This window comes from Pelophylax lessonae (genome assembly GCF_965119305.1).
Source record: "Pelophylax lessonae genome assembly, chromosome: 11".
In the NCBI taxonomy this organism is placed as follows: domain Eukaryota; kingdom Metazoa; phylum Chordata; class Amphibia; order Anura; family Ranidae; genus Pelophylax; species Pelophylax lessonae.
Window position 1 is genome coordinate 228501177 of NC_138778.1, and position 11306 is coordinate 228512482.

Sequence of the window (11306 nt, forward strand, 5' to 3'; positions counted from 1 at the left end):
TCTTTTTGTGTCTACTGTGTATTCTGTTTGCTGGTGTCATCTTCTGGTCATCCCTGCTGCTGATCCCCAGCACCAACACATTTCTTGTTCCTTCATCAGGGCTTGCCTGAGAATGGTGTGGATGGACTGGAAGTGAACTGGACCTTTTCATGGTATTTTTTCCAGTGTGGTTACAAGCACAGGTCTTGTCTGCAGTTGGTTTGGCCCTGATTAATGGAGCCCAGAAATGTGTTGTCTACTCTTTGGTCCAGCTGACTTCTAGTTTGTTGACATTGTATTCAGTCAGGCTGTGATGAAGGAAAAGTATTTGATCCCCGAAACACATTGAATACTCTTTGGACTTTCTGACTTTTATTGGAATAAAATCGTATTTGGACCTTTTAGCAGTCGTGTGGCACTTTATTTTTTGTTACATTACACTACAAGTCGAAGAGACTGTGGACATCCTCTGGGGGGTGTAGAAGCCTGCTGCCTGGGAACCAGATCTGGACCTTTAAGTAGTGGTGTGGCACTTGACTTTCTATTTTTGTTCATTTATCCCCCAGTGAGTGAGTGTTGTCACCCTAGGACTGGCAGTATCACCAGGTGACAATAAAGAGAGAAAAGAAAACGAATGCAGCCACCACATCTATGGATTGAGGAGCTGCAATATACTGTAGTACATATACCTGTAGGCAGGTGCAGTTAGCTATTTTGCCACTAGGTGGTCTTCTACCCGAGTAGTGTTAGGTTACAGCAAATGATGCCACTCATGGGTGAGTCAGTGCTCAGTTATAAGTCAGGTTGGGAGGAGCCCTAGTGCACTTGGGGCATTGGAGCTAAGCACCCCACACCAGTACAGATGTAACCAGCATGTGGTGGCCCTGGACATTGCAGGAGGCTGGGGAAGAGTAGACCTACACCAAGGAGAGTCGGCTGTAGACTTCGTGACCCTTATTGAAGTACAGGATAGGGCAGATTGCAAAAGGCCTCTTATGCAAGGCCAAGTGTACCCTGAGTGAGGCTATTTCCCTGCCCGGTCTCGGTAGAGGTGTACCTAAGGAGGAGGTGATTGCGTAGAGCACAAGTCCTGGGAGTACTAATGACCTTGGGTGGAAGGGCAGACTATTAGAGGGAGATGGCTGCTAAGAGAGCTGCATATGCTTTCACATGTTATTACTTCGGGCTGTGCACTAGATGCGATTGACTTACTGCATATGCTTTCACATGTGACTACTGCGGGCTGTCCACTAGATGTGATTCACTTGCTGCATATGCTTTCATATGTTATTAGTGCGGGCCGTCCACTAGATGTGATTGACTTACTGCATATGCTTTCACGTGTGACTACTGTGGGCCGTCCACTAGATGTGATTCACTTGCTGCATATGCTTTCATATGTTATTACTGCGGGCCGTCCACTAGATGTGATTGACTTACTGCATATGCTTTCACATGTGACTACTGCGGGCCGTCCACTAGATGTGATTCACTTGCTGCGTATGCTTTCATATGTTATTATTGCGGGCCGTCCACTAGATGTGATTGACTTACTGCATATGCTTTCACATGTGACTACTGCGGGCCGTCCACTAGATGTGATTGACTATGCATTGATTTTGGAATGTATGCGAATGTAATGTGACTGTTATGCCATTCCCTGAGTTCCATCAGATTGTATTCATAGGTGTGGACATTCCTTCCTTGGGATATAAAGGCCAATGGCCCGGAACGTTGTGTAGAGGCCTCTGGGAGGGAGTGGGGCACAATATGGCGGAGGGTTCGGCCTCAGCAGGAGGGGCAGTGTTCTAGCAGGAAAGGAGCTCTTGGCACTAACTCTAGCCAACCACAAAGCTCCTTTCACATACCAGCCACACATATTGCCAGACCTGTGGTGTGCCTTGATGTGTTCAGAGATCTGAAGTGGCATATTTCTGATGCAATCAGATTCAGAAGCCCGCCACTGAGCTGCTGGATGTAAATCACTATTTGAAATGTAAGGGATTGTTTGGTTCTATGATTGGCTTTGGAGAAGGGCTTATGTAAGTTTGTAGGTGGGTATTGATATCAGTTTACTGTCATTTATTTTTTTATCTTTTGTACCATTGTGCTGATATTGTATTATATAATAATAACCAATGGATACAGAACCCTTTATTGTGTTTCATACGGTCCACAATACTAATTAGAGATCTTGCTTCCCTAGGCCTAATTGGTGCCCCCAAGAGGGAGACGTGGCTCCAGCTGCGGGCAGAGATGGAGGCCCTGACAGATCTATGGCTGACGCATGCGCTGAAAGCCCTGAATCTCATCCATTCCAGGTGAGCGCAGAGTCGAACGTGATTGTTTATCACTGATCCATTATAATGTCATTGTTGAGTACAGAGATCTATGCCATTTTAGGTTATGTAATGATCATCCACATTGTACTATGGGAGTATATTGGAATCAGGTGACTTGTGATTGACGCATGCTTTAAGTGCAGCAAAACAACTCCCATTTATACTTTCCCATAAAAATACTTTAGACCTCTAAATGAGTACATTGTTGCCATTTTAATCTTTTTTTTTTTTTCCATTTCCAGACCAAACTGTGTGAACGTGTTGGTCACAACAACCCAGCTCGTGCCGGCCATCGCCAAAGTCCTGCTGTACGGCTTGGGGACCGTCTTCCCCATAGAAAATATTTATAGCGCCACCAAGACAGGTAAGCCGCATCTCCAAAAATCAGATAAGGTGACAGGAGGGTGGTAGTCCTTGTGCATAGATTGAAGTGTGCTTCTAATATTTGAGCAGTTAATAAAACGCTCGCTGTGGTCTCTGAATATTTTCAGAGCCTTCTAGAAAGTTCTAGTAATGAGCCTATGAGCAGATGAGAGGTCTGTTGTAAGGCAATGGGGACCTGTGTGTGGGTGGGGCTTACTGCGCCCAAGTGCGGAGATTTGTACCGTGCTTTTGCTAGTGTCCCACAGAGGTAGGCTGAGCCCGCCTTTCACACTGATGCAGAATTGGGGGGCACTCCATCCTAAATATGAGACTCCTCCACTAAACACAGCTAACTCTTTGTAATCTGTGGCCAACTTCTATAACATTTCACATTGTTCACTACGGATACAGTTCCTTATTACACTTTGGAATACTTCTCTCACTTAAGGTTTGCATTTCTGAGCTGGTACTGCTGAGCCTGTATTGAACTCCAGAAACCCATCACCCCACTCCCTTACTCGATCTGCATGATACATTTTGACACTAGGAAGCTCAACTGTACATATCCTGTGTTTATTTTTCTCCGGAAGCCCCACTTTATCTTCCTCCGTCACTCCCAGGCTAGGTCTCTAGGATGCCTTGTAAAATATGGTGAGGTCGGTCCAAGTATAAGGCATACCTTCCATGTCACCCCCTTCCTGACTGCCTGGCTGCTTATGCACAAGGCACTAGTACAGTAGTCCTTAACAAGGGCAATATAGCCTCCTGCAGATAGCTTCTCTGCTCATTAGACTTCTATACTGTATCTTCACAAACTCCTCTCCATCCCCTGCAAAGCCGTTCTTTGGATATGCCAAGCATGCACTCCTTTTGTGACTTGAGAGCAGGCAAATAAAACTGCAACAAAATTATTTTACTGAAGTAGTTAAATGTGACAAATAAACAGTCCTCAGAAACATCTTCGATATACATTCCTGTACAAAGTCATCTATGTGCCCTTTTAGTGTGTCCCTGGTGCTCCCTTTTCCCCAATGATGTAGTCATACCTTTAAATAGGTGAGAAAGTCTTTTAGTCCATTCAGCAGCATAAGTCCATATCCCTTGGAACCTCAACTGGGCTTTTACAAGGGATGGCAAAGTGGCATATTGGCAATTACATCTTCAGCAAAACTCTCCTTATCTTCCCAATGCAGAGAGCAATGAAAGACCTTTTATCTAGCTACCATTCCCCATTTTTATAAGCTTTGTCCAGCAGATGGCGGCATGGCTCAGAAAAGCCCTGGAAAACCTGGTCAGCAGTGTTAACCCTTTCCTCTCAGCTATAAGCACTCAGTAACATAACTGCTCAGGCACCACCCACTTCTGTGTTTCCAGACACACACCCTCACTTTCTTTACAGGTTCGGGTGAGGACACTCGTGATGAGGAGGTGTGCCTGTTACTTAGCTCTATTGTAGCACCTAATCACAAGTGTATCTGCCCTTACCGATTTCTCTAAGAATCCCCTGAAAAATGCCCCACCTATACCTACACCAACAATGCTGCACTGCTCCTGCTAGTGAAGTCCACCTAATGCAGCTTTCTATGATGGGGAGACAACAATGCTGCACTGCTCCTGCCAGTGAAGTCCACCTAATGCAGCTTTCTATGATGGGGAGACAACAATGCTGCACTGCTCCTGCCAGTGAAGTCCACCTAATGCAGCTTTCTATGATGGGGAGACAACAATGCTGCACTGCTCCTGCCAGTGAAGTCCACCTAATGCAGCTTCCTATGATTGGGAGAAAACAATGCTGCACTGCTCCTGCCAGTGAAGGTCATCTATTGCAGCTTCCTGTGACAGGGTGACAACAATGCTGCACTGGTCCGGCAAGTGAAGTCCACCTAATGCAGCTTCCTATGATGGGGAGAAAACAATGCTGCACTGCTCCTGCCAGTGAAGCTCACCTAATGCTGCTTCCTGTGACAGGGTGACAACAATGCTGCACTGCTCCTGCCAGTGAAGCCCACCTAATGCAGCTTCCTGTGACAGGGTGGCAACAATGCTGCACTACTCCTGCCATTGAAGCCCACCTAATGCAGCTCCCTGTGACAAAGTGACAACAATGCTGCACTGCTCCTACCAGTGAAACTCACCTAATACAGCTTCCTGTGATGGGGTAACAACAATGCTGGCAGTAGGCGGAATTGTTCCCCATCATTGGTGTCAATGGGAGGAATTGCGTCCCATTCTTGGTGTCAGTGGGAGGAAGTGCGCCCCATTATTGATGTTATTGTACCCTATCATTAGTGTCAGTGGGAGGAATTGTGTCTGATCATTGGTGTCAGTGTGGGAGGAGTTGCGCCCCATTGTTCGTGTCAGTGGTAGGAATTGCGCCCCATCATTGGTGTCAGTGGAAGGAACTGTGCACCATTATTGGTGTCAGTGGGAGGAATTGCGCCCCATCATTGGTGTCAGTGGGAGGAATTGCGCCCCATCATTGATGTCATTGTGCCCCAATTGTTGGTGTCATTAGGAGGAATAGTGCCCCAATTGTTGGTGTCATTAGGAGGAATAGTGCCCATTTGTTGGTATTAGTGGATAAAATAGTGCCCCAAGGGTCAGATAAAAGTAACCAAAGGGCTTCATCTGGCACCCAGGCTGCAGTTTGGAGACTACTGATCTAACCTAAGCCAGCAAACTACCAGCTATAGGTGGTTGTTTTGGGCTTACACAGTCATCGATGCAACTAAAATGATTGAATGTAATAGGAATCATAAACCACAGATTCTCCCTTTGATCGATTTATTGAGCTTTCAATTGATTTAGGCACGTGTAGTTGGGTATGCGCAGGCTCCCATGTCCTGCCCCTATGTTGACACGTTTCACCCTTATGGGCTTACCTGTGGAGTCAGAAGGAGGGGAGACTAACATTCAGAGAGATGTTACTTGCTTTTGATTTGCTAAACGTATGTGTTGCATCGATCGATACTGAATATGAATAACAATCACAAATCGATCTGCGTATGGCTGTCTTTAGAGAGCTCCATGCTCCTCCTATTTGATGTTCTAGCTCCTCTCCCACTCCCCCGCACCTCAGGTTGACAAGTATTCTGACCCATCTCTCTGTTTGCAGGGAAGGAGTGCTGCTTCGAGAGGATAATGCAAAGGTTTGGGAGAAAAGCGGTTTACGTTGTAATCGGAGACGGCGTAGAAGAGGAACAGGCAGCAAAAAAGGTAAATAACCCCCCCCCCCCCCAATCAGCGATAAACTTTTAGATATAACCTCTGATGAATAAAACATGAGTGATTGTTAAAAAAAAATAAAAAAAATTGTAAAAAAAATAAAAAAGCAGCACCAGCATCCCGAGGAGCAATTTCCTCCAGAAAATCCCCTCCATTAGTCGGGGTGTCCCCTGACAGCGTCTGCTTCCTACCAGCAACCTTTCCCCCCGCTTTCCCCGACACGAGCGATTATTAAACATCCCGCCACTTCCCGCAGCTGATGAAAACCGAGTGTCTGCTGACTTTTTATTGCTCCCTATGTACAGAAGCTCTGCACTATCAAAGAGAACCTGTCTCCTCGGCTCTTGCTGCTGTCTGGCTCCTGGTGGTGGTGGTGCTGGTTTCTGGGCAGGGGGATGTAGCTGCCCCGAAATCGTCACCACTTCCAGGAGATGGGCAGGGACTGTTTCTGCTGTGCCATCGTGACAGGTTCTCTTTATTGGGGGTCACTCGGGTTCTTTGCACTGTGTGTATTATAACACCGGGCTCTGAGTAATAACGTGATGAATCTGTATACAGCTATTACCCAACCTCCTCCTAATACACTCCCCGGGCCTGTCAGGTGATCTGTTTTTCTCATTAAATAAGTCAAAATAATAAGTAAAGTTGAGAAAATAATTTATCCCGAAAACAGAAACTGGGGCCAAGTTTGACCCTTGGGGGGTTTACCTGAATTGCAAATCTGTAATCACAATTTCTTACTCAAATATAAAGGTTTTCTTCTGCGCTGATCATGTTTGTGTTGCTGTCGGTGTCCCCGCTTGGTACAGTCACTGGTAGTTGTCCTGGTGTCACCGAGACAGGAAGTAATGGGGTATCCCACATTATACATGTGTCCCTATAACAGGAATAGGGGAGAAATCTTTCCATGGGAGGAAGCTTTTCCTTTGAGGGGTTTCCTCTCACTTCCAGTTGGCTTTGCTGGACAGGAAGTTAATGGAGGTTGGACACATGGCAGAAAATAAAAGTGGACCATCACCTACTCTATGCAGAACTTTAACCGCTTTCTTACCAAGAGAATTCCGGCATTACTCTCCTACATGTAAACATCATCATTTTGTTGCTAGAAAATTGCTCAGAACCCCCAAACATTATATATCCCCGAAGAATAAAATGGCGGTCATTGCAATTTTTTATGTCACACGGTATTTGTGTTCCTATCACAAGGTGACAACAATGCTGCACTGCTCCTACCAGTGAATCTCACCTAATGTAGCTTCCTGTGACAGGGTAACAACAATGCTGCACTGCTCCTTCCAGTAAAGCCCACCTAATGCAGCTTCCTGTGATGGGGTGACAACAATGCTACACTGATCCTGCCAGTGAAGCCCACCTAATGCAGCTTCCTGTGACAGGGTGACAACAATGCTGCACTGCTCCTGCCAGTGACGCTCACCTAATGCAGCTTCCTGTGATGGGGTGACAAAAATGCTGCACTGCTCCTACCAGTGAAGTTCCCTTAATGCAGCTTCCTGTGAGGGGGTGACAACAATGCTGCACTACTTCTGCCAATGAAGCCCACCTAATGCAGTTTCCTGTCACAGGGTAACAACAATGCTGCACTGCTCCAACCAGTGAAGCTCCCCTAATGCAGCTTCCTGTGACAGGGTAACAACAATGCTGCACTGCTCCTGCCAGTGAAGCCCAATTAATGCAGTTTCCTCTGACAGGGTGACAACAATGCTGCACTGCTCCCCTAATGCAGCTTCCTGTGATGGAGTGACAACAATCCTGCACTGCTCCTGCCAGTAAAGTCCACCTAATGCAGCTTCCTGTGATGGGGTGACGACAATGCTGCACTGCTTCTGAATCCAGAGCACAGTTGTCACCTTCCTGTAGGCTGTGTCTGCTTGCAAGAGAAGATGTTGCAGGGAGGTGTGGCTATCAGCATTGTCAGCCTTTAGCTCAGCAATCAGCCCCTGGTCACATCTAGTCCCGCCCACTGCTTCTGGATTGATAGCACTGCTTCAGTTGCTGAAACCCCTCCCACTGTGAGCTGCAGTGTCTGGGAGGGGGAGCGTGTGAGAAACAAATAAAGGAGGATTTGGCTTAGTCAGGGGAGGTAAAAGGGAAGAGACCATTTTCTCTTTATAGTCCATGTTATAGTATTGTGACTGGTTTCTGCTCAGAAGTGCCAAGTGAACTTTAGGCTTCTTCTTTTTGCCCCCATGACCTCAGTGAATCAATCACTCCCCCCCCCCCCTTCGCAGATGCATAATTACCGAGATCTGTTGCCTAAAGGCTCTGGGGATTGTCTACCTCCATCTCTTGGGGCTGGAGACTCAGTGAGATGGGCCTTGTAGCCTTCTATGGGACTGTACTTTGCAGGTACAGGCAGGAAATAATTTGGGGTCAATCTCTCTAAATTTCCCTGATTATTTCCTGCCTGTGCCTGTGCAGTATAGCCCCATAGAAGTCTACAGGGCCCGTCTCCATGCCCATGCCTGCACAGTAGAGCCCCATAGAAGTCTTCGGAGTCAATGTCTCTAAATCTCCCTAAGACTTCTATGGGACTCTACTGTGCAGGCATGGGCAGGAAACATTCAGGGAGATCTAGGTAGATGAGCCCTGAAGGCTTCTTTGGGGCTCTACTGCACAGGGATAGGGAGGAAACAATCAGGGAGATGGGCCCTGAAGACTTCTATGGGACTCTACTGCCCAAGCATGGGCAAGAAACAATCAGGGAGACTCAGAGGGATGGGCCTCGTAGACTTTTATGGGGATCTACTGCACAGGCAAGGGCAGGAAACAATCAGGGAGATTTAGGGTGATGGGTCCTGTAGAAGTCAATGGGGCTCTACTGCGCAGGCACGGGCAGTAAACAATCAGGAAGATATGCCCCGTAGACTTCTATGGGGCTCTATTCCACAGGCAAGGGCAGGAAACAATCAGAGAGGTTTAGGAAGATGGGCCCCATAGACTTATATGGGGCCCTACTGTGCAGGCACAGGCAAGAAACAAGATTTAGGAAGATGGACCCCAAAGGACCCTTTGGGGCTCTACTACACAGGCATGGGCAGGAAACAATCAGGGAGATGGGCCCTGAATACTTCTTTGGAGCTCTACTGCACAGGCAGGGGCAGGAAATTATCAGAGAGGTTTAGGAAGATGTGCCCTGTAGACTTCTATGAGGCACTACTGCACAGGCAAGGGCCAGAAACATTTAGGAAGACTCAGGGAGCTGGGCCCCGTAGACTTCTATGGAGCTCTACTATGCAGACATGAGTTGGAAACAATCAGGAAGACTCAGGGAGATGGGCCGTAGAATTCTATTTGGCTCTACTATGCAGACATGGGCAGGAAACAATCAGGGAGATGGGCCCGTAGTCTTCTATGGGCCTCTATGACACAGGCATGGGCAGAAAACAATCAGGGATCATTAATCATTTCTATCCAAAATGTTTGGCTTTAAATGTGACTGTTTTCTGAATTCTCTGTGACCCACGATTCTCATTTCTTCCACAGCACAACATGCCATTCTGGCGAATTTCTTGCCACGCTGACTTGGAGGCCTTAAGGCATGCCCTCGAGCTGGAGTACTTGTAGCGCCGGGTGCTCACCTACATCGGCCGACCTTGGCTCATCCAGGAAATCTGGGCTCGGACAAGAAGCCATCCTGTACAACATATCAGCATCCAATGGACTGACAGCCCCGCCCAGGCGGAGCCCGCTACCTGGATCCCGCAGTCTGTTATTTAATAAGATGTTTATAGTGAAGCTCGGACTCGCGTCCGCCACAGGGACTGTGTAGAAGCACAAAGACTGAAAATGATTGGCCAGACGTACTCCAGGCCGCTCCACCACTCAAATCACTTACCGCTGGACTGAACTGTCTGAGTCCGACAGATTTTTTTTTTTTTTGTATTTTTGTCTAATTTATGGACTTGTCTCGTTTTTTTGTTTTTTTTTTTCACTTCGCTCCTTTTACCTGTCTGAGGGGCGGGGAGGGTGTACATGGATCTTATTTAATAAATCTCTTCTTCGTGGCGATTGCGAGATTAGCCGCGTTGTGTACATTAGTTAATTCTATTGTATAGATGGGATGTGGACTCCGCATGTGTCTGCGCTGTGCCTTATGCCACCATCTCTGATTTTTATATATAAAGGCTGTATGTGGTCCGGCATTAAATAAAAAATACGTTTACATTTTGGGGAACATAAAATACTTTGTGTTGTCATACTCTTCTGGGTTCAAGGGACTGTGATTCAAGGTGGTGGTGGTGGTGGGGGGGGGGGGGTATGTAGGGGAGGCAGAGGACTGGATATAGTGAGAAGCAGATGATTGTATATAATAGGGAGCAAAGGACTGACTGGGTATAATAGGGAGCAGAGGACTGGTTATTAACGGGGTGCAGAGGGGATGGGTATACTAGGAAACAGAGGACTGGTTATTAATGGGGTGCAAAGGAATGAATATTAGGGAGGAGAGAGGACTGGTATTAATGGGGTGCAGAGGACTAGGTAGAATAGGGAGCAGAGGACTGGTTATTAATGGGGTGCAGAGGACTAGGTAGAATAGGGAGCAGAGGACTGGGTATAATAGGAAGCAGAGGACTAGGTATATTAGGGAGCAGAGGACTGGTTGTTATTGCGGTGCAGAGTACTGGGTATAATAGGGAGAAGAGGATTGGTTGTTAATGGGAAGGAGAGGACTGAGTGTAATGGGAAAGAAAGAGGACTGGTTATTAATGGTGTGCAGAGGACTAGGTATAATAGGGAGCAGAGGACTGGTCATTAATAGGGGGTAGAGTACTGGGTATAATAGGAAACAGAGGACTGGTTATTAATGGGGTGCAACGGAATGAATATTAGGGAGGAGAGAGGACTGGTATTAATGGGGTGCAGAGGGCTAGGTAGAATAGGGAGCAGAGGACTGGTTATTAATGGGGTGCAGAGGACTAGGTAGAATAGGGAGAAGAGGACTGGTTATTAATGGGGTGCAGAGGACTTTTTTGGGGTGCAAAAAAACCCAGAGCAATGAAGATAAGGAAATCTACAAGATTAGGCAGAAAGAGGCCAAGCAAGTTATAAGAACTTCTAAAGCACAGGCAGAAGAAAAACTAGCTCAGTCTATGAAAAAGGGGGATAAGACATTCTTCAGATATATAAATGAAAAAAGGAAATTAAAACAAGGAATAACTAAATTAAAAACAGAGGACGGAAGGTATGTAGAAGAGAATAAAGGGCTAACCGACTGCCTAAATGAATACTTCTGTTCAGTTTTTACAGAAGAAAAAGAAGGAGAAGGACCTCCACTTGAAAGGATGACTAATGAATCGTTTGATGCATGTGTTTTTACAGAGGAAGACGTTCTAAGATTGCTGTCTAAAGTGAAGACAAATAAGTCACAGGGTCCTG

General features: G+C 46.6%; 1 protein-coding gene across 2 annotated transcripts in view; it reads left to right on the forward strand.

The window, feature by feature from the left end:
* Window positions 1–10094, forward strand: part of EYA2 (EYA transcriptional coactivator and phosphatase 2) — a 239794-nt gene extending 229700 nt beyond the window's left edge. For both annotated transcript variants that reach the window (XM_082272195.1, XM_082272194.1), the window contains exons 14-17: window positions 2186–2300; window positions 2564–2685; window positions 5800–5900; window positions 9414–10094. In XM_082272195.1, coding sequence (XP_082128321.1) covers window positions 2186–2300; window positions 2564–2685; window positions 5800–5900; window positions 9414–9494 — 419 coding nt within the window. In that variant the 3' untranslated portion in view covers window positions 9495–10094. The remainder of the gene's footprint in view (window positions 1–2185; window positions 2301–2563; window positions 2686–5799; window positions 5901–9413) is intronic.
* Window positions 10095–11306: the final 1212 nt, after the last annotated feature.